At 34.1% G+C, this 26,607-nt stretch overlaps 1 protein-coding gene across 6 annotated transcripts; it reads left to right on the top strand.

Moving 5' to 3' along the window:
* The first annotated feature begins 23 nt into the window (after positions 1 to 23).
* Positions 24 to 25,502, top strand: LOC110991820 (protein disabled). Of its 6 annotated transcripts, none has more exons than XM_045634560.1 (20): positions 24 to 295; positions 359 to 1,459; positions 3,376 to 3,484; positions 7,131 to 7,345; positions 8,717 to 8,860; positions 10,394 to 10,543; positions 12,197 to 12,367; positions 12,647 to 12,997; positions 14,008 to 14,577; positions 14,894 to 15,100; positions 15,455 to 15,612; positions 16,089 to 16,182; positions 16,385 to 17,249; positions 17,743 to 17,865; positions 18,318 to 18,405; positions 19,051 to 19,341; positions 19,747 to 19,820; positions 20,326 to 20,407; positions 20,516 to 20,941; positions 22,224 to 25,502. In XM_045634560.1, the coding sequence occupies exons 3-20, from the start codon at positions 3,445 to 3,447 to the stop codon at positions 22,609 to 22,611; spliced, it is 4,437 nt and encodes a 1,478-aa protein (XP_045490516.1). In that variant the 5' UTR covers positions 24 to 295; positions 359 to 1,459; positions 3,376 to 3,444; the 3' UTR covers positions 22,612 to 25,502. The 6 variants fall into 6 exon arrangements, with proteins under 6 accessions (XP_045490516.1, XP_045490518.1, XP_045490514.1 ...); XM_045634562.1 differs by lacking the exon at positions 3,376 to 3,484 and adding an exon at positions 3,058 to 3,155 and having other exon boundaries at positions 14,119 to 14,577; XM_045634558.1 differs by lacking the exon at positions 3,376 to 3,484 and adding an exon at positions 3,058 to 3,155.
* Positions 25,503 to 26,607: the final 1,105 nt, after the last annotated feature.

The raw sequence follows: 26,607 nt of genomic DNA, 5'->3' as shown, positions 1-26,607 counted from the left end.
ACCTACACAATGGCGTCCTTTTATTACACGTTTTCAACCAAAAGTACTTTGTATCTTCAGTATCACCAAGGCCTATTCTTTAAGTAGAAAAACTACGCTCTTTATGGCCCTATTGCATAGTCTTTCGAATTTTTCTTAATTTCCAGTCGTAATTTTAAATAACTTCAGATAGTGTAAAAAACCAAGAGTTTAATTTTCATTTAGTTTACACTGTATGTGTTAAGCTATATTGTAAATGTTTCAACTCAGAGAAATATTATATTTTTTTATTTCATCGAAACTACTTTTTTGTTTGGTAAGTCAAAGTCTAGCGAGTTTATTATTTTTTTACCATCATTAACAACTTAACTTTATTTAGGCCAATAATCAAGTCGCCGAACAACGTGAAGCTAGTCTTATTGTACTTCCTCCAATTATATTGGGATATGACGAGTTCTACGATGACGGATCAAAAGATAAATCAAGTCACGAAAAAGACAAATCCGTAGCCAATAGTGAAGATAATAAGCACAGTAGTAATGACAAAAGTCATAATACCCAGGATCATCATGGCAATAACAACCATAACCATAATTCTCAGGAAAAAAATGAAAATGATAATGATGGTGATGGTCATCATCATAAGAATAAGGAAGATGGTGTTAGCAATGTAGGGGAACGATCTTATAAGTTATCGCATAAAATTAAATGCCGTGCTAGAAATGGTAAATTTAATGGAAAATCTTGCCCCTTTAAGAAGAAAGAATAGTTATTATTATATTATGGCTTAATTGGGCCAGAACTAATGTTAATTGCGAGTTCTGCAGTTGAGGATATAACTGTGTGGAAAGAGAATCGTCGTGGGATTGCGGATTGCAGCAGTTTCCAACCAAAGTACTTTTCTGCTAAGTTGACCATACCGTTATGCACCATTATAATTAGACACTAAATATGATCATTACTTCATCATCATGCTTTATGTGTTCAATGATTACCTTCTTGGACTAAATTCAATATCGATTTTTTAACGCTTAAACATTTTACATCTTCCAGATTTCTACTAATTTGAGTAGAAAATGCCTAAGTTGGCATCACTGAAAGCATGATTTGATTTTATTTGTCAGCAATCAGCATCAAATGTCACTACAGACTTGTCACTTGATAGTTGGTGTATTGGTCTGAATCTGAAAGATTCACTCTTAGGTAGAAATATAATTTTGTTGTTACTTGTAGCACTTGAATTTTGTTATTTATATTTTTATTCCAATGTTTCGATACGTAAACTGTCGAGATGTGATATAGTTATATATAGTTGCTAACGAGATATTATGAGTATTCTATCGAAATTGTTGGGTGAATTTAATAAAACATGTTATTTTTAAATAATCATGTAGAAATGAATTTATAGTTTGATTTATAAATTTAACCTAAAGCCGGCTACCAGTAGTTCTACACTTTGTCATCATGACTACAATTAGGTGTAAGTATATACTTTAATTTTTAAACAATTTGTTTTGAACATGTAAGTTAAAAAAAGTGTTGTAAAATTTTAATTCCTTTAGCAAACCTTGAATGTTTACTTTGCATGCAAACTGTTAATTGTGTAACAAACAATTTAGGTGCTTGTGTAAAATAACCTTGCTATTATATTTGGTAGGATAAATTACATAATTTTTAGAACTAAAAGTATTATTAAGAACCTGTATATCTTTACAATACTATTTAAAAACATATAATTTATTGCAAATATTTTTTGGAAGTGTGTGTTACCATTGTAATGTAAACAGGTATGTAAAAACAAGACTTTTACTACGCCTAAAAAATCAATGGTATATATTATTTATTCCCTCGCATATTTTTCCTCATTAAATTCCCAACACATATGAAATAATAATTACTATCAAACAATTTATTTCTTTTTCAACATTATCAGGTCGAGTCAGGCAATTATATCCACTTTAGGTACTTCATGCACTTGTATGTATTGTATATATGTTGTTTCTATAGTCTTAAGATGACAAGATTTAAATGACTAGACTACTTTTTTATTTTGTATGTTAAACAAAATCATTGTATAGCATAACTAAAGTTTTTGAAATATTCTGAATATTTGTTTTGAATATGATAATAGGTAATCTTTTAGTGATGATGATAATTCACTATTAATTATAAAGGTACTACTTGGTCACCCTTTTTATTTTAACTGAAATGTCTGTAAATTTAGTACATATTTACATTGATCAAGAGTAAGAATACTTATATGTATTGAGGCTACATACAGCCCAGTGACCACATCACTAGAAATATGGAATTAAAAACATTACTGTAGGTAATCCTGTAATACACTAATAAAACATTTGGCTATAACTATGATAGTGTACTGGTATCAGATACTGATATCCTAGTTTATTTATTTATATAACATTTTATGGTGCTTAATATTCTTTGACTTGTGTCTTTGGAGTTATCTAATAACCATCATAATTTAAATTAAAAAATAACTATAATAAGCACAACAAAGTCCTGAAACGCCTACTAATAATATAAAATTACGAGAACATTTTAATACTAATTAGTGTATGTAAATAACAATTATTCCGGAAAAATCCAAAACATTCCTGAAGTAATAATCCCATAAAATTACAAAAATACGTACATTTTTTTATTGTATATTCATTGAGTGGCGTAAAAATTGTACTATTGAAATCGGGGGCGAATATTGATCAGGGGTTGTATTGCGCTTGTGTGCGCGCACCCCTCTCACCGACATGGAGTTGCGCGCCAATGTGCGTGCCGACACCGTCCATGTGCGGAACACCTAAATTGTTCTCACATTACTATTAAAAACATAAATGCCCTTTTAGTCGTATAATAGTATTTATCTCTCTCACCGCGGTCTAAATGTAGTTACGGAACGTAATCTACATCATTTATGTGACTTGTAGAAAGATACGAGTGCCGCCGGCCGCGATGGCACCGCAAAAATCAATATAGTGCTCGCGTATTGCATGAAGTGTCTTCAGTTAATTTTGCTTATGCATAGGGCGTGCAGTGATCGCAAGTGTACTTGCATTTCAGTGGGTCCCAGGGGTCGCTAAGGATCCTGATGTTTAATCACAAGTTACCAACTGACTTTCCAATGCAAACCCTCCGTAAGAAAACCAGCCCTTGCAAATGTGAGTTTTTGCTGTGTTAATGCTTTTCCGGTATAAATGATTGCGGTGTTTAGATAGAGCTGTGTACATGAAAGCATCCCTGGCTTTGTGATTTGTATATTTTGCGTATTTAATTTCGACTGCATGGTTCGATTATGACATTCACCATACTAACCGTGTCAAGTCACTCGTGCTGTTTGCTAGACCCATATCATAATTAGTGAACCCTGGTTTTGAACAGAGGGTGTGTTTGGGCCCAGCGGTGCAGAGCAGCAGCAAGCTACCTAACTTACTTTAGAATTTCGGAATAATGCAGGTGTGTCATTTCCAGCACCTCTTACGCCAATTCGGTGAGTATCGCGAACATTTTGCACTTCACGCTTATAGTAGTTAGTTATTTCCTTTTCCCCTTCAGTTAAGACTTTATAAATAGTGATGAAGCGATATGGTTTGTAATGTTTGAACAGAGAGTATTCTCTTTATCTGATAATTTCAATGCCTATGCAAAGAACAACGCATATTTGTTATTATTGCTACTTCAGTTACTGTTTTGTCTTTTAAATTAGAATACATATCTTAAATAAACGTAATTAGATTAGCACCGAGTGATTCAACCTTAAGATATTTATAAAATTTGCTGGACGTTTAAATCTGCATAATTCATTCAATTTATACATTAATTATTATTATATGACGTAAAAACCATGTGAGCGTTAATTATTGTCTTACTTGACTGATTAATTAATTATATTTATCAATGTGTCCTTCCTTGGTCAGTCACATCACACGCAGGTTCAAAATGAAGTAACACCCAAAGTCCTACACAGGCTAGGTACCTATATTTTTGAATCCTTCCTTATTTAGCATAACAATTTAAAATTAAATTTAACGTTTCTAAAACACATGAATACGTAAAAAATATACATGTTTTGTTACCGTTGCTTGTGATGAATTAAAATAATGGAAGAAAAATGATTCTAATATATTTTGGCAGGCATTTTTCCGTCCATTGTATTTATTGATCATCTTTTTGTTCATCTGATTTAATGGCTCTTAGGCATGCCGGTTTGCTCAGGAAATAAACGTCTGAACCAGGACTTTAGTGTTGCTAGTTGCACCACTAGGCCAAAAACGATAGGCTTCAAAAATTAACATTTAAATAAATAAATGTTGATTGCCTTTATCATATGTTTACAAATATTTTATAATTATTCCGTCAAAAGACGCGATTAGGTCCGATATGACTGATAGACCAGCATCATTGTTAGTTGTACAATATCTCAATGCTTTACGCAATAACTTATTTCAAATCCAGACTAAGATATTTTATAATTATAAATAAATAAATTTCTTTAATAATAAAAAAGTGCATGCATATTTTAAATGCGGAAAATAATATCTTATTCAATAATACTAGACATGTCATATCGCTTATAAATCACTGGTCATTGAGTGGGGAGCAATTGGTTTGTTTTATAGAATGAAAAATCTGAAGATCTAGCGGAGGATTTCTATTTAAGATACTAAATATAATAGCGTTTTCCCCACAAGGTTTAAAAATTCAGTACATTTAATTTATTTAATGGTAGGAAAGATATGCGTAAGGCGATGATGATAATTATTTATAGCAGAAGCTCCAAGTTTACCCTCGTGTACTGCACTGTGTAGCTGGCACTATATGTTATACTAATGAAGACATTAAACTTACGTCTTAAGTTTAATTATGTACATTTCTAAGGCTTCATTGCATACTACGGAAAATGTGGGAAGTGGGAAATAACCATGGGTTCGGTTTCATTCACTAATACTTAACTTATGGCGAAGGGGTTATTTATGTTAAGCTTTTTACAAAAAATACAATAATGAAAACATTTGCTTGTATTTTTTTATCCCTCACATCTTAATGTACCATTATCAAATTGGAAGTTGTAGAGCGACAACCATAAGGAAATTGTACTATAATATTTAACAAAAAACAGCGTTTAATAGGTAAATGCATTGGTGCAGCCATGGTTCAATCGCTTGACCTGGGGGCTTAGACAAGATGGCTTAACAGTAGTGTAAGTTCGTAGAAACTCGATTTTTTTTTTTAAATTAACAAAGTTAAAGTTGTCTAAGCCCTTGATGCCTGCTTTTAAAGCCACACACTTATGGGATCGGCACTACTCTTGTGGATTTGTTACGTAATATGGAAATAATTTTATTATTATTTAAATAAATAGTACAGAAATATATTTAATGCACTGTAAATATTTAACGTTTTTGATTGTTTGTTCCGTGTTATCGCAATTTCCATTTTAATCTTATAACAATGACATTTCTTCAGTAATTTTTATTAAATACTAGCTGAACTGGCAAACGTCGTTTTGCCATGTATATCATTTATGGTTATTGTGTCTCACTCGACATAGGTAGGTATAGTGTGTCGCGGACTTTTTTGTAGATATTTATAAGATCCTACAATTACTTAGAACATTTTATGGTTCTATCTTTAATAGTTTAGGCAGGGTACGCAAAATAAATAACTTTTTTGGTTGATTATTTACACGTTGTTTCCGAAAAACCCTAATATCTTACGGAACCCTATTTTTGTTCAAAATTAAATATAGCCTATATTACTCGTGGATAATGTAGCTTTCGAATGGTGAAAGAATTTTTAAAATCGGTCCAGTAGTTTATGACCCTATTCATTACAATCAAACAAACAAAGTTTTCCTCTTTATAATAGTGTAGATTATTTTGTCTCAGTTTCACTGAAAGCTGGTCTTATGAATAATAATTATAAAGATCTTGCTACTTAAAACAATTTTAACTCGTAAACTCAAGCCTTATACGTTCAACGCGTTTAAATAAACCAATTTATTGATTATCTGACTCAAAAAGATCACGTGTAAACAGAATATACAAGTTGAATAATAGTGTCAAAGTAATTTGAGTAGGTTAGGTGGGCCTAAATTTAAAACAGGAAATTTAATTAAAGTGTTCCGATACTCATAGGGACCGAAATAGGATCGCATGTTCTTATAGCCTTATATAAATTGTTACTGGAATATATAATGATTATTGCAAATATCTCGTAAAAGTAGTATAAGTATATAGTATCGTAAAAGTATTGCAATATCTTGTAAAACTATCAAATTCAAATATAAAAATAATTTATTGATGCAGGTAAATATATGTCAGAATATTTTTAATTAATATGATTAGGTACATTTTACTGCCGCTAAAGTGTTATTTGAAATTTTGTTTTAATTCTGTCTATATCTGTTTCAATATAGTACTAAATCTACATATATATAGAATATAAAAGTCTGAAATACTAAAAAAAGTCTTTAATATCCTCAGTTTAAAGACAATATAATTACTGATACAGAACACTCAATAAAAACCTGATAAAACGTTCCTTAAATGATATAATATATGTTTAAAGGAAGTAGCTTATTTCCATAACAGCATTTTCGGGTATTAAATTGTCTAGACTATAGACAAATGTAATGTTATGGAAACGATTTCGTCGCCAACTAGCAGAATCATATCGCGTTTTTGTGCCAAAGAATGAAAATAAAAATGGTTTCTACCGCCTCGTTATTATTAAAACTTTTAATTAATTTACATCGGTACTTAATACCTACCTAATAACTAGCGAAGCTCATGAGAAATTTCAAAATACTTTATTCCGATCATAACAATTATACACACGTCTACATTAAAGATAAACAAATTTTAATATAACAGTGACAAACTGCCAGAAGGATAGCTTTTTATATGATACCGCGGCCCATGGATACTCTCCGTGCAATAAGGCTCGCGAGCGCGTTACCGGCCTATTAAGAATAAACACTAGAGCTTACCTCAATTCGTCTAATAATCCAGGGCAGCCTTATTCCTTAGCATGCTAGCTCTCTTCATCTGTGCACGTTTCTATTTACAATCGAATGTTATAGTATGAGGACATTCATATAATATAACCTATAGTTTTTTATGCTCCTCTCACAGACAAGAACGAGCCGGGTCGATTTCTCGGGGAGGGTGTGCCTTTTCGCGCCAAATTAATAGGCGTATTGGAGGTACCTGAGGCACGTGGTGACAGGATGTGTCAAGAGGCACTTGCTGATCTCAAGATGGCAATAAGAGCTGCTGGCGAACACAAGCAGAGGATACAGGTGCATGTAGCGATCGATGGACTGCGGTTGCGGGATGATAAGACCGGGGTAAGGTTATATCGAAATTAAAGGCAATTTCTCCGTGCTGTTGAATCTACTTCATTGGTCCAATATGTAACTGAAACTAATTAAACAATATAGTTATACGATTCGAATAATCCCAAAACGAATACACGAATCTATCAATGTTAGACCTCCCTAAATTCATTTAAAAGCAGCACCCATAGCAGCAACAGTGTACCAGGATTATGAATCGGCTCTGAGCTAACAGTTAAAATATTAAATCAATCAATCGCGCTACAACCTTTTTAGTCTGTGCCTCAGATTTGTTTATCTGTTTCATGATCATTTCTTAATCTAATAGGCTGGTGATCAGCCTTCTGTGCCTGATGCACGCCAACGGCTTTTTGGGTCTAAGACATGCCGGTTTCCTGATGATCGATGATGCCGGCTGTGCACCTATGGACTTTAGCCATAGATTGTAAAGAAACATTGTACCCGACGGCGTGTGTTAGGTACAGACCTTTCAGGTACAGGTCTTTCACCTAGTTGTCTATTAGATTTACAAATGATCATGATTCAGAAACCTGAGGGCCAGACCTAAAAAAGTTGTAGCGTAACTCATTACTGTATCATATAAGTTTATAGGTAAAGATAGATCGACGCAAATGTTTAAATAACGCTACAATGCAGATGAACCTTAATATCCTTCTACATCTCTAGGTATCACGAAGTACGACTTGTTTACCAGAAAATATAAGAATTGTATGCTTTGTTTGTGTGTCTTAATAAGACTTAAAGTGCGCTATTCTACTTTGATAAGATAATTATTTAATTTACCATAATGTTTTATGTTATATGTACAGAACAGGTGTTATCACAATTACGTATGAAGTGTAATAATAATAACGTTTCTAAAATACAGTTGAACCTTAATCCCAGTTGTATCACTAAAACTCGTTCTATCAGAACGAGTTTTGGCCAAAACTCTATTATCGATATATAGTTACTATACTAGTTTACTACTGTTTACTAGTCGTAATACATATAAAACATATTTTTTCTATCAATGTATAATCACCAAAATTAAATAGAGCCACTAAGCAGAACTGGAAAGACGCCTTCGTTCTTTTTAATCACTAAGGTTAACAATGACGAAAATTTTTACTCACTCAGGCTTTCTTAATTTTATAAGCGTAGCCATCATCTAAATCGTCGTAGTATAGTCGAGACACAGGCACACTCAATCCTCATCATGAGCGTAGCATATAATTCATTAAACATTATTTAGTTTTAGTAGATAATGTGAAAACAATATCTCTTATATTTAAAGCATCCCGTTGAACTATTTAAACAGATATTCTTTAGTATTGCTTAAAGTAGAAGCTAAGAATATAATGGAATGTATGATTTTTACAGGATTCTCTTTACCACCATCCAGTTCACAAGATCTCGTTTATCGCGCAAGATATGACCGACTCCCGCGCATTTGGTTACATTTACGGCTCACCAGACACCGGACATCGTTTCTTTGGTATCAAGACTGATAAAGCTGCTAGTCAGGTTAGTTAAAATAAAATTAAAATAACTAAATAATACAAAATGTATTCTTTATAAGTTATACAATATTTTTTTTCTAATTTGGAGTCTTTTCATGGAATAATACGTGTGCCAGGATAAATTGTACCCACTATATATAAAATATAATAATAGTTTAAATTAAATGTTAATTTTGGCTGAGTTGGAAAATTTTAAACGTGTTTATTAAGTGATATAAAAAATTTTATTTCATTTATTTGGACCATAAAATTAGGACAAACACATGTCAAAATTAACATACATATGAAAATATAAAAGCGGTGCACATACAAACATGTGGACACGACCAGAATTATAGCAGTTTGGCCAATTGTCGTATTTTTTTGTAAAAATTGGGGAAAACGGGGTTCTCTAATGTTAAGTGACACCACCGCCAATGACAAACACTGACAAACAAAAACTTTTCAGACTTGTTTCTGAATTTCTTTTATAGGTAATTTTCATTAACTGCTAGTTTAAATTTCGCTTGGCATATCCAAAAAATACGAGATAAGTATCAATGCTAAGTACTGCAGGAATGATCACATCGTGTTCACGAAAAGGATGCATTCAATTGAGTGAATACTTTGCCAATTAAAACGGTCGTTTCGAACAACTAACTCATTATCTTATGAAATCTATTTTAAAAGGTTTTGTTATTATATTTTATATGTAGATTAAATAACTAACTTTAGCTGCCTATTATAATCATAATTTTTTTGACTCTTTCACATGATCGGCCCATCGTGATCTTTGAGCTTCTAGGTTATCAAGCAGTTGAGAGTATTTATATTATAAGTACCTAATATATTGAGATATTATTCCCTGACCACAACCGGGTAAAAGCATTGAATCGTCGAAGGTGAATAATGCAATTTATTCGAGTTTTTATATGTTTCTGAAGTTTTCGTTTAATGTTTATTAGTGTAATGTGAGAATAGAGCTTAATACAACTTACTAGAACCAGTGTCGTCTTCCATATTTGTTTCAAAATCTATGCATTTTATTGTATATGTCGGAGCAATGGCGTTAGTGTCAGCTGCGATTATCAGTATAATTTAATAACATCAAAGTCAAATTCATTCAAAACCGATATTAGGTTTGTTTGCTTTCCCATTATTAATAGATCTACAAATTAACGACTATTTGATAGTCTGTAGTCATTTCATAGTGTTTATTATTTATGTTGAAGCAGTGATGTTAGTGTCAGCTGCCATGTCATTACAATTTAAAAACATCAAAGTCAAATTAATTCAAAACCGTTATTAGGAATGGTTTATTTTATTTGTCAATGTTGCTAGAACTATAAATTCATTACTATTCAATTGCCTCGGCATATAAACTTTATATGTGCGGCACTCTTACTTGAGTTGTTCTCAAGGGCTTCTTACCTGGACCTGAGTAATTTTTACATCTGATCATGATTTCTACGCAAAACAGTCGGTTTGCATATATGTATCATAAATAATATAGCATAGATATATACTTCATTCTTACATTTACCTTATTTATTTACAGGTAGTTATAGCGATGAGGGACCTATTTCAAGTAGTGTTCGAGTTGAAGAAGAAAGAAATTGAGATGGCCAAACAACATCTTGAGGAGAACAAACAAACACACCCGAGCAGTTTGTTAAAGCAAATAAACCTTTTCGAGAATAAGTCCAAGGTATTTTTTATTTGCATAAAAATGTCAAAGAAATACTTAAAAAGTAGACTTTATAATAACAGAATTTAAACAATAAAAAATATAATTTAACAAACAAAAGCCGACGCGGCCGTAGTAATAATAAACGGCTCAAGTATAAGAGTCTTTCAACTTTGATTTTGGTCCCTTTGAAGTAGACTCTTGGGCCGTGGGTTCAAGGACACAGACGCTTATTAAAGATTTAAGTCGTCGCCTGGTAGATAGTATCAGTGACAACAGAGTATAGCGATACAGCCAGCGTTATGCCACAGGGACCAAAATTTTTTAATTTGTTTTAATTTTCTTTTTCAAATGTTTAATTAGATATTATTCTAATGTACGTTTAGAATTTTGTGAATATTGTATAATTGTATGTCGGAAATAAATAAATTATTATTAAAATATCACATACGCATAAGAATGTAAATAAAAATGCAACAATCACTCTTCCCAATAGTGGACAATAATAACGTCCTTGTGAAATTGACTCAGTAACTGTACATCGTCATAAGATAATTAAAATTTCATTCTTGAATTTCTTAAAGACTCAGATATAATTTAGCATAATTTAGTAACTATGGTGCCCTAAACATCATTTACTTACTGAATTTTGTTCTTTGCTAAATTCTGTCGCAATCAATATTTAATGGTACTACTACTGAAATAAATCAAGTAAAATTAATTGTTATGAAATATGTAAAAACGCTGAAACCGCGTTCAGCGTGCGACTGCAACCGGTCGTAGGTTTGATTCCCGGCTGTGCACCAATGAACTTTCGTTTTATGTGCGCATTTAACATTCGCTCGAACGGTAAAGGAAAACATCGTGAGGAAACTGGCTTGGCTTGAAACACAAAAAGCCGACGGCGTCTGTCAGGCACAGGAGGCTGATCACCTCTTTACCTATTAGATTGAGAAATGCTCATGAAACAGATACAGAAATCTCAGGGCCTGACCTAAAAAGGTTGTAACTCCATTTATTTTTAAAATATGTGAAAATTCGAGAGGTTTTTTATAATGGTGATTATAAAACAGATTTTAGTTCGATAAAACTATCTTTCAATCAAAATATTTACCAAAAAGAAAATCTGTGAAATCGACATTACAAAAATTGAAATAAATTGGAATCGATTGAAATTATAAAAACATATAATATAAATACATTAATACGGCGAACAATGTTGTTTATACATACCGCATTGAAATGGTATGAGCAGCCGTAAACAATATATTGTTCATAGAATTCTCGCAATTCATTATTGTGATAATGCGCGAGGGGACGGCTTTGTCGCATCTCATACAGAAAATCCCGTATTGTTTCAAAAATTACGTGCGTATACGCAACCCGTGCGTGCAATGTGATGTGAGTTTTTAGTTTGGAATTGTTTTGTTTTTGTTTAGGGTTTCTTTGTCCTTTTGCATCGTTTTAACTTAAAACATAAATTAAAGCATTTGTGTCAAACGAGGGAATTAAATTTTTCGTAGTTTAGTAGAAAGTAATGTTACTTCCTACCCTATATATTAAAGTATTTACAGTATTAATTAAATACTATCAAATGAGTATACTTGTATATAGATGTCTGTTGCACTTACTATTATTTCCGTATAGAATGTAATTAGTGAGTTCTCTTTACAGAATTCCACAGGCGAAAGTCCAGCTAAGGCAGTGGAGGGCGCGGAGGGGGGTGTGGCAGAATTGGTTGACTTGGAACAGGAATTATGCTCTCTGCGAAGAGGGCTCTCACAAGTGGAGGGTCTGACGCCTTCTAGTGATCCATTCGGGGACTCTTTTATAACACCCCCACAGGTATTTTTTTTATTATTTTTCCGCAATGATACCTATGTTATCTGTGGTTATCAAAATTGCGTCTCATGACATTACCAGTACGAACGTTTATATAATCAAAATTGTCATTCTAATACTGATTTTTCTAAGCCCTCATTTTATTCAAGCCAGTTTCATATATCCATAATACCATTCGTAATTGCTACGAGTCGTTGATGTTTCTTATGAGACATTTGGTCGCAATTTAAACTAAGTGTCAATCCTCCAATCTTCAAAATGTTGTTATATTAAAATTTTCAGAAAGGATTACTTCCGCCTCCGCCAGGCGCTGGTCGGGGTCGAACTACACCTGGAAGAAGTTCTTCAAGTCCTAGCAAACCACCTTTGTCTTTTGACGTCCCTTCCGGACAGAGTCCTTCGTTGGGAGCTTCGGGGCCATCCATGGGAACCACGGGGCCTTCCATGGGAACCACGGGGCCATCCATGGGAACCACGGGGCCTTCCATGGGAACCACGGGGCCTTCCATGGGCACATCGGGGCCATCCGTCGGACTCTCGGGACCTTCGGTGCAAGGCCTTGGGGGACAAGTGGCTTCATTTGGATCAGACTTCGAAAAATCCTCGCTAGTCGATAATGTTCCTGAACCATTGGTAAGTTTAATTTTTTGACATTGATACAGTTGTCTATGGTAGTAAATCAAAATAAACACAAACTAAGGTTGTCTATTAATCACTTATATAGTAAAATATCTTTGAAAATTTTGAGAATTATTACAAAAAGCAACTTAAATTTTCCTAGCAAATTTAATAATGGAAAGAGTATTAAAAAAATTATGATGATAGTAATAATAGTTGAAGAGATGCTTCATGTACTAAAAATGTTGCCCCGTCTTCACGCTTGTCACGAAGAAAGAAATAAGAAAATTCTAAATCTAATGCATAAACTTAAATTACTAAAGATCTTTTCTCACATATAAGTCACAAAGGTGCAAGTTTGGTTGGTCAGAGTTTGACAAACGTATGGATGCGGCATAATTTAAATACCTGTAAAATGCGGCTGTAAATGTGTTTAAGTTTTGCGTATATTATTGTTTAGTATGAAATGCTTATGAATAACGTCTCGAAATCGAAGACACCTGCACACCTTGCACTGTTTTTGTCCCTGGAGCTTTTTATTTTATTTGTCTTTGTGTTCTAGGTACAGGTTGGCCATAATACATAAAAAGACAAGTTTTGTATTAATTGTTGTAACGTGCCTTAGGGAGCGTTTAAATATTACGTAACGATTTGGGGGGGGGGGGAGGTTTGGGTAAAACGATACGATGCGGGGTGGGGATAGAATTATGGGTTATTGTTAATATTATTATTTTTGACTTTCCGATACTTTACACCACACCACACAACTTGTAGGTTTAATGGGTCACTGGGTGGTAACGAAACGTTTTACTATTGGATACAGAAAAACGTTACGGCCCGTTACATGGGGGGGGGGGGGGTCACGAATCGCCAAAAATTGCGTAATACTTGAACACTCCCTTAATGTGATTATCCGGCCAACCTGTACTTATCAGTATCGGAATAGCTGCATGTCGTAGGCGAACAATGTATCGTGGCTGTGGCCGTACTAATGAAGCGCAATAGAATCGTGATGGGTGTTGCAGGTTGGCTCGGTCGCCGGCAGCCGTCCGGCGCCCTACGACGTATTCACCGAACTTGACCCTCTCGGCACCGGCCGGAGTAAACCTTACGTTGACAAAAAACTCTTCTTTCAGGAGCTCAAAAACCCACCAAAGAAAGTACTCAAAGACCTCGTCCCGACGACTTCCATAATAAACGATATATTACCGGTGACAGAACCCACGGACATCTACGGTCCCACTACCACCATGACGTCACTATCGCGTCACTCGGGCGGAACGGTGTCGATAGTGAAAAACAATCAGAGTACGGGGTACACGGGATTTTTCTCGAGCGATCCATTCGCGGAAACCGATCCTTTCGATAATACCGACCCCTTTTCGGATACGTTCAAGGAAGACCCGTTTACGAGTATGCAGTTTCCAAAGTCGAGTTTTTTGAGAGCCGAGGACTCGAAGAGCAAATCGTGCAAAGATCCTCTGGATAAGGAGATCGGCAAGGATAACAGAACTGAAAAGAGTGTGTTTAATGGTCCGCTACAAGTGTCCTTACCTCCTGAACCAGTTCCTAAATCGCCGAGACTACAAAGGCAGGTGAGATTTTCGATTAGACCTGGTTGGCATTTACATCTAAAACACGTGGCGTTGTAGGAGCAAATACACGAAGGTCTAGGTGGCCTATATACAATCGTATACTGACTAAAACTATATATATAAATTAATTAATATAAAGATTTGTTAGTTATGTGAAGACTACTGATGCTACTATCCCGTACCATTCAGGCGCTAACGTCGAAGGCTCATTTAATCTAAACCAATTTATTCATAATGTGTATTTTTTTTTTTTTGGAATTTATGGCCTGGTATCTAGACCTTTAGGCCAAGTCTAATGTGTATTTATTTATAACAGATGACAGACACAACCACTATCCGCCAGCGTCCACAGCCCAGTTCCAAGATGCCAGATAATGCGTCACCTCCCCCACCCTTACCCCCCAAGAAGGTTTTAGAACCGGGTTTGCCCCCGCCCAGACCGCCGCACGAGTATGAGCCGGATGTGGAGGACATGGAAACCGGACCGCCCTTACCGAAACCGGTTCGGAAGAAAGAGCCTGTGGTGAGTTTTTTTTACAATAACCGTTGAATTTTTTCTATATTTCCCAAAAAAAAAACCTTTTGAGAGTCTAGCCTTGTATTTTTTTTTAATTGAATCATAATTCATACCACGTATAGCGAGTTGTAGATCCTTACCATCATCTTTTAAACTAAGGTGATTACAAAGAGTTGTAGGCGAGCTCTTCTCGTTCATGAGAGTATTTTCTGGTACCCAAATGAATGAGTGATATTTTTTAATAGGAGTGTTATGCAATGGAGAGTATAAGTATGTTAGCGCACACCCTGCTCTGAAACTCCTGCATAAATAGCCAATCAATAGTCTGAATCTGTCTAGATTTTAACATAATTTTTGCAGGCGGACCGCAGTATGAAACCGCGTATGTCATCACTGACGACTAACAGTAGCGAGGACGAATACCTTGCGCCTGCGCCGCCGCCTTTGCCCGCCGCTAAGCGATTTGATATTACACTCTGTCAATTACTTACGTTGACCATGGACGAATTGGCCATTAGGTAATATTACCGATTGTATAACTTTTTAATTGTTTATGTATTGAGTAGGGAAATACGCCGATCACATTTCTACGTTCTACCTTTTTTCCTTTGAAATCGAAATAAGCAAGATTTGCTGTGGCAATAGTCTGATAATTTTTAGACGAATGTTTTTGAAAGATTTATTTTTATTAGTCTTGATTACGCAAGATGTCATATGGAACATGGTGTAATGGTTGCAGCTCCTTACAAACTTGGTGTAAAAAAACTTGGCGATTAAAAAGAGTGGCGGAGAGTTTATTGCCAGTTCTTCTCTTCTCTTTACCCCCTTGATTTGAGAACTGGCAGTAAATGTAAAATTAGAAGCATTTAAATACATTAAATTTCTTTATTTTGACGTTTATAAGTGTACATTATGTTACCAACATGAATAAATGATTTTTGATTTGATTTGAAAGGACCTTGTTTGATTTAAAACATGTTGCTTCGTTTTATAGATTACGTGTGCCGGCGACGACACTATCTTCAATGACGCTACCACAACTGACTGAGTACTTGCGTTCCTATTTAGCGGCCGATGTCGAACGGGCGGTAAGTTACTGTTTTGACAAATTTGTAGCACAAAATAGATATGTTTCAAAATTCTACGAGAATTATAAGGTCTGAATTTCTTACTAAATCTAGTAAGTATAATTTTTATAGCACGATTTCATTTTAGGCATTTTTTCCGTCAGCCCGATAAGTTAAGTCCCCAGGAATTTACTTAACATATTTAATCACTTAATCTTTACAGCATATACATGTTGAGCCATCACAAGCCAAAGAGAAAGAAAATCTAACACCCATACCCTCTAATGCAAGAATGCCTGAAAAGTCTAGTCCATTACCCTCTCTCGCAAATGACTTCAAACCACAGTTTGAAGACAACTTTGCTCCTACCAACTCTGCTGACACATTCGTTGCTAACTTCGATGACTTTGACCAAAAGGCAAATACCTCATACGACAGATATGCTGCGTTTAGAGAAATACAAGAGCAAGAATTAAAAGCGAAATCAATACTTGATCCAAAAGAGCCCGCAACTAAGGAAGACGACAAAGAACTCACACACATTCAAGAATCAATGAAGACTGAAGACAAAAGTCCTCTTAAATCCTTAGACGAGTTGACGCTCGATACGTTCAATATGTTCAGAAATTCAGTCAGTCCCAAGCCAGTTGACGCTAAAATAGAGGATATTAAGAATGTAATGATGAATTTACAGTTGGAAAAATCTAGACGTAGCGTATCACCGCGAGAAGACAAACAGGACGAGACTGATAAATATGCTGCATTACGGGAAATAACAATAACAGAGCCACACGATGACTTCGAATCTATTCCCCCGGAAGTTCCTAAAGAACGGAAGAAGTCTGATGAAAAATCAGACGGATTCGACAATTCGGATTTCTTCGACTGTATTGACAACAGTTCGTTATCGTTTACGCACGTTGAAGATGCTTTTAGGAAGAGTCCGGCTGTGAAGGAAAGGGAAGAGGAGAAGAAAATTGAAAAAAGTGAGACGCCGGTAGATATACCGGTTAGTTTGCAGCCCCCTCAAAGGCTTTCGGCTGGTTCTATCAGCGATGTCGCTAGTGCATCTTCACCTGATACTAAAGGTACTTAAAATTTTCAACTACTTATATAAACGATCTTGTATATTAATATGTAACTGAAATGTTTCCGAACCAATTTGACTTAGGGTCCTTCAAGAAAAGAGCGTACCAATTCTTAAAACGCCGGCAACGCACATGCGAGTCTTCTGGCAATGTGAATTTCAATTACGGGAGCATGATCAGTTAATATCAGATCAGCCTCCAGCCCTCCTGTTACATACAAACAAATCGATATAATGGCGATTACCTTATGAAGTTTGTCAGAACAGTAATCTAATTTATTGATGTCTTTATCTGGCAGTAAATGTAAAATTAAATTCATTTAATATTTATTTTTTTGACGTTCATAAGTGTACATTGTTACATGAATAAATAAATTTTGAATTTGAATTTAAACATTGTAATGACAATGTTAAAAACCATTTATCTATCTATCTATCTATGCTATCCATGGATAAATTAATTAACGTGCTAGTTTTGTGTGTCGCATGCGCAGAGCGGTGTGTGGGCAGCGGTGGGCTGAGGCGTCTGGCCTGGAGGGCAGAGGCTGAGGGCTGGTCTTCAGATTCGAGGGATTCAGAGCCACGGAGGAGAAGAAGGACGCATAGGGGACATACAGGTACAGCATAATCGCATGACCAACGTTGGAAGTTCTTTAGATAATTATATTTGTACTAAATGGCCTGAGAGATATCGTAGATATTTTATTTAATGGACATATTTCTGAGTCTGTACATTGATACGTTTTTAAAGCATACAAGGATCTTGTCTAACGTTCCGAAATTATTATTGTATTTTTAAAAGAATTTGGCTATGTATATCTATTTATCCGATAGTTGTATTATTATAATAGATACCGAACTTTTAATACTTAACGACAGTCCAATCCTTTTGACGTTGACCCTTAAGTTTTGTAAAATTTAGACGTATTAAAAGTCTTAGAAGGCGGCCTATGTCAGACACAGGAGCCTGATCACCTACTTGCTTATTAGAAATCTGTGCGCCACGAATTTTAAGAGAAATCTATTAGTATAGAACCCTCTTTGGAAAGTTAATGTTTTTATGCAACAGTTCAAACATCATCGTCTTCCCGCGATGCGTCCCCGTGGGAGGAGGAACGGTCAATTCGACACACAACCCGACGCGACAGAGAATCACGGTATTCTATTATACTTTTTACTTTTTGAAGTGAAACTTCTTTAGAATCGTTGTGATTTCAAACCGGATGCAACGAAAAAGCGACGGTAAAAAGAGACAGAAACATTAATTCATATGATTTAACGTGGGAGAAAATGAGATAGATAAACTTCTTTCGAATCGTCGTGATTTCAAACCGGATGCAGCGGTAAAGAGAGACAGAAACATCAATTCATCATATGATTTAACGTGGGAGAAAATGAGATAGCAGGCATTATACAGCCTCTCTTTACTGCCGCTTTTTCATTTGATCGAATTTCAAACTTTCGATGTTTTAGTTTTTCCCAAATTAAAAATTTATATTAAACTTATAAATTAAAATTTATCATTAAAATATACTGTTTTAAAAGAACACACACATTTAGATAATGGAAAATGATTAATTTATATATGATTAATAATAAAAAAAATGTTTTTGAAGGTTTCACTTCTACCATGTGTGAATTGCACATATGTTTTTTTAAAAACGCACGTTGTATATATATTCAAAATTATTTATAAATAAATATGTATCCCATAAGAGTCCAAAGTTGTTTAAGAACTCGTTAGTAAATCAATATATTAAGAAAAACTAAAAAAATCACTATAAGGTTTTTTTTTGTTACAGTCACAACTCATCAGGTTCGAGGGAATGCTTGGATTCCGGCAGTGGACGGGAGAAAGAGAAAATAAGAGACAAAAGAGAGAGTAGAGATCAACGCGATTCGGGAAGTGGAAGGGATCGAAGGGATCTCAGTAGGGAAAAGAGAGATAGACGTAGTCGTGATCGCGATGATTGGGATAGAGATAGACCATACCGGGAAAGAGATTACAGGGATTCACGAAGCCGCGAAAGATCTAAAGATTACAGGGAAATGGAGCGACACAGGAAAACACGGCACTCGTATGATGATGAAGAGTTAGTATTATAATTTATATGCATTAATTATAAGAATTGTCTGTAACCAAATATAGTTTGTTTGTTTTAAAATACTAAGGGGGAACATTTTTGTAAGAAAATTCAATTTCTCCATTTTAAAGGTCCAAATCGCTGACATCTTGTCAAAACTTAATCATAACATTGCGTCCAATAGGACATATATTGCGTCGTCATATTTATAAGACAACTCAAAATATATTAATTGTATTGAAATAATGTTAAATTTAGCCTAAATTTCCATTAACTACAATTTAACTTGTCCAAAAGAATCTCTTGTGTGTCTCTAGACTTAACTATAATATATACACTTGTCAATGATGATGCACTGAGATATGAAATAATAATGTCGACGAAATATTGTTCATTTTATTACATAATTTTTAGCTACAGCGACGGGTGTGGATCAGGCCGATCATCGCCCAGAGAAAGATGGCCAGAACAGAGGTGGAGAAGAGATGGTAAGTTATGACAATACATATCTATAGTTACCTAGTGGTTACATAAACGAAAGATTATGATTGCTTATGAAGCTATGATTTCTATTGTTGATGATGATTTGGATTGGAGTAGGTAGGTCAACTAGAAATTACAAATAAAACTACAAAAGGTGTTTTTTATACAAATTTACATTGTATGCCGGTCATACAAATAAATTCCATCATATTTATTATTAAGTTCTGAACCCGTTAGATTAACTTTTTAGTTTTTAGTTTGTTATTATATATACAATTTTTTTTTTGTATTACTTTAGATTAAGGTTCTATAATTTTATTATTTGGCTATTCACTACTACGTTTTTCTCTTACTAGGGTTGCCTGGAAGAGATCGCTTTTTAGCGATAAGGCCGCCCGTCATATCCCTTATAATTTTTATGTATTGTCTTATTTTTTCTTATGCAACTAAGTTTAAATAAATGAATAATAATTGGCCTATATTCAAAATGAAGGTAATATAATATTTCAGAAAGACATTACGGATCTCTGGGCTGGAGAGAAACAAGGCGTCGTCATGAGTTAAGGCAAGCTGAAGACTCAAGCGAAAGAAGGTGGGTTGTATTCAACATAATTTTTTTCAAAATTAAATATTTTGAACACCTCTACTTAATTTTCTTAAGGTTCTCTTATTTCAATCAATATTCTTTCTCTAACTATAGAATGCCATCAACATATACCCTGGGTTGGCCTGGTCGCCGTTCTGGCAGCCACCGCGAATCCAACAGAGATCTGCGGGACTCAGGACGCGAGCATTCGGGACGAGACTCCCGAGAACATCGGGAATCGGGTCGGGAATCTGGCCGGGACTCAAGGGACCCGCGGGATTCAGGACGAGAATCGGGTCGAGACTCCCGGGACCCCAGGGATTCTGGACGGGACTCTGGGACTTCAAATCGGGAATCAATTCGAGATACCCGCGATCCTCGAAGGAGGAGGCGTGAAGAAGCCAGAGTCCGCCCCAACTATAGGTTCTCCAATGATTTCTCGCCTCGAGATAAGGAGCATTCTCCCTTCGATAATGACTATCAAGAATCGCCCTCTGCTATCAAGAAACGTGCACCCTATTCGAGTTTGGAAGGAACGAGGTTCGTGTCCATTTTAATAACTACACAAATTCTAGATGATTCTCTCAAAATAGAGATACTCTACTCTTAATACCCATAAATATTTTGGTTTTATGATATTTAAAAAGTACTCTATAGTACGGACGCTGAGCACGAAGAATTTCGTACAATGACCTTTGGGCCTACTGCCAGTGGTTAAAAACATTTTTTTTATAAGTACGAATATTCAAAACGGTAGGTTTGATTTTTATTTAGACTAAACGGCTTGATGGATTTATAAAAAGGAAAAGTTATGATTGCGACTAAGATTTGGTAAAAAAAACAGAAATACTCTTAAAAAAAACATTTAATTTTAGTCAGAGGCATCTATTTCTGTTGAACTATCAGATGTTTCGCCAGATACGTTACTACTTATATACTATACTATAACATATATACTACTTATAACAAAACAAACCAAAGTACATGTGCACCACCGCATGTCTTTATGGTTATGACTAAAAGGTTTACAATCTCTGAATACGGCGGTCACTGCATCTGTGTGAGCGCAACGGCAATATGTTTATGCGCGAGCGACAAAGACATAAGATGAGGGGTCATTGTACGAAATTCTTCGTGCTCCGCGTCCGTACTATAGTAGTAGCATTTTGTCTTGCATTTTTGCCATTAATTATGCAACACACAGATATTAATATATGTATTTAGCTAAAGCAATTTACAAAAAAATATGTTTCTGACTTGGATTATATATGTCGGAGCAATGGCGGTACTGTCAGCATTCATTCATTCATTTTGTCATTATATGTCATAGACATTAACAACGCCAAAGTAAAATCAGTTTAAACCGTTAGTCTTGTGGTTTATTCGATTTGCGAATATTAATTGATCTACAAATTCACGACATGTCCATAATGATTACATTGTCATAATTATTATTAAAAGTCATTCACTGTGTACCAGGTCACAGTAATGCCATAGCTCCAACAATGGGTTGTTCTTGCCTTTGTCTCGTAAAAATGGCTGGACAATTGGGCTAATTATGCTTCAAGGAATGTTGAAACGGTGGGAAACATAAATACATATTAGGCAAAGAAAAATATTAAAAACGATCATTGAATTTTCCAATACAAATTGTTCCTGGGTTTCTGTCTTTTGTCTTTTTAGAAATATAAAAATTATCACTTATACAAAGATGGCTTTAGAAATTTGTGTTTCCGATGTCTTTGGTTTGTTTTGAAAATGTAATAAGTTTTGATACAAATATATATAGACGAAATGAAGTTCACAAACAATTTTTTTTAAGATTTGCCTTCGAAGAGGATACAACAGCGTCCCCTATGAGTGGCAGTTCAGCTCGTGCCAGAGACGGTGACTCACCAGCCGCGCGTTTCCGATTCGATTCTGACTCGATCTCACCTCGCTCCATGTTTGAAGACGACTTTACGTCGCCCCATGTGCCCCATATTCGTCCTCGCACTGCATCTATCGCCGAAGAAGAGGAAGGGGACATACCCCCTCTTAGAACTAAACCACCCCCCCATAAAGACATTAAAAAGTCAGATTCCGTCAATATTTTCACACGCGAGATCGACCCGTTTGAGAATGACGCGTTTTTCGCGTGCACTGGATCAGATAAAGTCGCAAAAAGGGAGAATTGGCCTGGGGACTTTGTCGCGTTCGAGGATATATGAAATTTATAGTATGTACTTCTTAACGGGACAAATACTTAACGTTGATCTGAGTGGTTAGAATGTAAAATGAAAGACGGTACCGCGTTTCGCTTGATTGTGATTGGTCAAACGGAACGATGTCTTGTGTAGTCTGTGATTGATTTAGAGACTGACCTATCATAATCAAGGAAACATTTTTTTACATTTAAATCGCTCAGGTCAATTTTTTAAGTTTATGTATAATTTTTTATTCACGAGATTTTGTCACACTTACCTTGTATGTATACGTCTAATACAAAAGATCGTTTCCAACTGCAAGGACCGTAATAGTTATAGACAAAACATGAATTTATTGTACCAAAATACTATCATGTGACAGCTATAAGTATGATCTCAAAAGGATATGTTACCGTGTTTTTTAATCTGTATACCTTAGTTTTATGCTTATACGGAATAATCTACAGAACTACAAAAACATACACTTTACCACAGACTGACTATTTACATGTCATTTATAAAAAAAATAAACAATGTTTTGTCTGATTTCAATTAAAGGTTCGTACGAAGTACGTAAGAAAGTATTACGTTATTTTCATTAACATGATTATTAAAAAAATATATATTACCTATTGTCGCAAACGTCTCAGTTGTCCTGTGATATAGTGTAAAACTTATAGGGGTCACATTGCGATTTTATATATAGTGATATATAAGGGTAATTAACTTGCCATACATCCTTTTGTATATGTTGAATTTAATATGTGAAAATAATTGAGATTTGTGGCTTGCCATACAAATAAAATGTTACCATTCTAGACAAAATATTATTACAAAATGTGGACTAAAAATTTATAAGGCCCAATAATAATTATGGAATATATATTTAATTAAATTTGTGTAGTGTAATGCCTCTTGCATTATGTATATTTCGTCTGCAATGTTACGCTTCGAAAAAAAATCTATTAGTTTAATTATTATGGTAGTATTATTAAATTATACTATGATTGAATTGATTTTCGCCAGATTGCACTTTAATGTTAACTGTTAGGGCACAAAAGTGTGAATTCGAGTCAATTTGTAAATATTTTGCTATTTTTATGAAGCTTTGTATATAGGTAATATATACTCATGTTTTTATTGTTTGAACATTACATTCTTTAACACTATATAATTTAATTTGCCATAAGGAATTGTACTCTTAGCACAAACTTACAATTTTTAACTTTGAAAGTAGATGTATGAAATGTTTGCATTGCTCTGTGGACGTATTTAAAACTATTAGGAGGGAGCATACTTGCTTTCTTAAATAGTACATTTTCTTATTTCCATACTAAAATTATGGACAACCCCATTGGTGTTGCCTGCCTAAATACAATACTTATTATTTTTACTGTTGTATTTTACATTTACATAAAAGTGATAAATACGATAATTTATATTATCACCTCAACAGAAATAAAGTTAGAAAAATAAGTGTTGAAAAAATATGTAGTCTGTCTATATATATAAAAGGAAGTTGTAAGAGCTACTCTATTTATAACTCAAGAATACCTGAATCGATTTGGCTAAAAATTGGTGGGGAGGTGAACGTGGTGTAAAAACACAGACGAAATATTTATCAATCTAATCCCGTTCATTTCATAAAAGTGGTAACGTAAGCTTATCTATGAATTATTATGATTGAAAATTTGACAATTACAAGTTTGAAGTTGATCGGTTTGTCTTTATTTCGAGTTTCTATTAGCGTATCTTGCCGATATATTATATTATTTATATTAACTTAGTTATATATATTAACAACGCTACCAAGAAGCGGTATTGCAATATATGGATGGTTTGATGAGTGTTTAAGTGGAATCGTGAATAGGTCAGATTAACAACAATCAAATGTGTGTACAGGACAACCTCTGTCGGGTCCGCTAGTGTGTAAATAAAAGAAACTTAACAGCCTATACGAAAGTATCTATCTAAAGTTTGTGCTAAAGGTACAATTCGAAGTATTTTAATCGCTATTTATCTTTGAAATATGTTGTCTTCAAATATTTTAAGACCCTGATTTGTAATTGATGACTTTTTTAATATTAATTAAAAGGTCCTCAAGTTTCCTTATTATAAAGAGTTTAATGACATTAATGTCTTGAAATTCTTTACATTTTCGTTGTGGGTAAGAGCATTTAAAAACTTTAAGTTTATGTTTTAATTACCTAATCAATTTATTTTGTATTATTAAATTTAAATATACTATTAACTTCTCAATTGATTTACTATTTAATTATTTAAGAGTTTTGTTTATTATAATTACTATTTTTCTTCTGTTGTAAAGTTAGAAACTCGGCTCATTTTTTATTATAACCAATGAATCTAAAGTCATATAATATTGTAATTTATTTCTGTGATATTTTTATTAGGATAAGATTTCGTTGTGCGTATTCTTTTTCTTAATAAATGTTTTAATTGTTTAATGGACATCAAATATTCTTTTTAATGTGTTTAATTATTTGTTGCGCCCATTTATATTGCAAATGATTAGTACCTGCGACCTCCGACCTGGCGTGCACCTACGTTACCAAAACATAAAATTACCCTTTAGTCTCTGAGACGTCTATCTGTGTTTAAATGTGTCGACCGTTAGCATAAAAAGCATACTAAAATTATATTGATATCTACAATTATAAATTAGCAACTATACGATAATGATATGACACATTAATAAATTTTGATAGACAACAAATTTATAAACTTATCCAAATCGTCGCTTTACTTTAGAGCAATAATTATTGTCGAATTATTGCTATTTTAATTATTAATAAGCAATTAATGTAATTTAAGTATTTGTTACCCAATATTTCGAACTGTATGTAGTTTTTAGTTTAATTATTAACTGCAATGACAAAAAAGGACTTGGAAGTTAATGTTTCGTCTTTTATTAGCTTATTCCTAACATAAAAGTTCAGAATGTAGGAGGTAGTATTGTATAAATAATTTCTTGCGTCTGACCTATTAAGGATAAACAATCTGAACTTTAGAGGGCATATTGAAGAGATGGCTGGTGCATCGTCAAAAATCTAGTATTGTTTTTAAAAAGTCAATCAGTTAGTACATAATGCTTTCAATGTGTGGAACTATTTATCAATAAAAAGGCTTTTCAAAACTACCTACAAAAAACAACTAAAATGTTTTAACTACTTAGTACGTTTACCTGCTAAATAGATAGGCATCTTAGAAAAACCTGTCTCCAATAAACTTCTCGTAAAAAAAACAAACATTTTGACGTAACAGATACAGCATCAAAAACATTCAGCTGTGACCTTGAGAACAGCCACCAAATAGACAAGATATTAATATAAGCGATGCTATTGTAATAAATTGTGGGGTGCCACATATCGTGGGTCTATAGGTACTAAGGGCCACTTTTATTTTTTATTTACGTCAATGATAACAGAAAGTTAGGGCTAAACCGTGGCCAGAGACGTCCCGTATTGGTTAAACTTTCCAATATGACCCGTCGATTTTTGAGGTTTTTTTGATGGGAGATGGAAGAGGGGATGGAGAAATACCCCCTGTGTCATTCCCAACCTGCGGAAACCCATAGTTACGGAGATATTCATATTTAAAATTTTAAGGCTAGAATGGTAACAATTTAGAAATGTGTCCCTGAATTTGATAATACTGATTATGTAAGTGTCTCTTTACCTTGAATGGAACACCTCCAAGATATTTTTTCTGCCGGAGTTCCGTCTAAATATTAATAAAGATTATTTAAACCTGTATAATGTATAGAAATTCGTAAATAAATCGTACATTTTCCATTGCTTATTTTTTTTATTTTCAATTTATCCCTAATGGGAAAGGCAAAGGACTTTAGCCATACAGATTCCATTAGTTATTAGAGACGTGACATTTTGCATCAAAATCGTTTTTTTAATTTGTCGATAGTTTTTTTAGAATAAAAACTTGAATTTTATTCAAATATAATATAATAATATAATATAAATATTAGTTTTTTATATGTTTATT

The sequence above is a fragment of the Pieris rapae genome, chromosome 3, assembly GCF_905147795.1.
Source record: "Pieris rapae chromosome 3, ilPieRapa1.1, whole genome shotgun sequence".
NCBI classification, from domain to species: Eukaryota; Metazoa; Arthropoda; class Insecta; order Lepidoptera; family Pieridae; genus Pieris; species Pieris rapae.
This window is presented reverse-complemented; position numbering and strand designations above follow the sequence as displayed.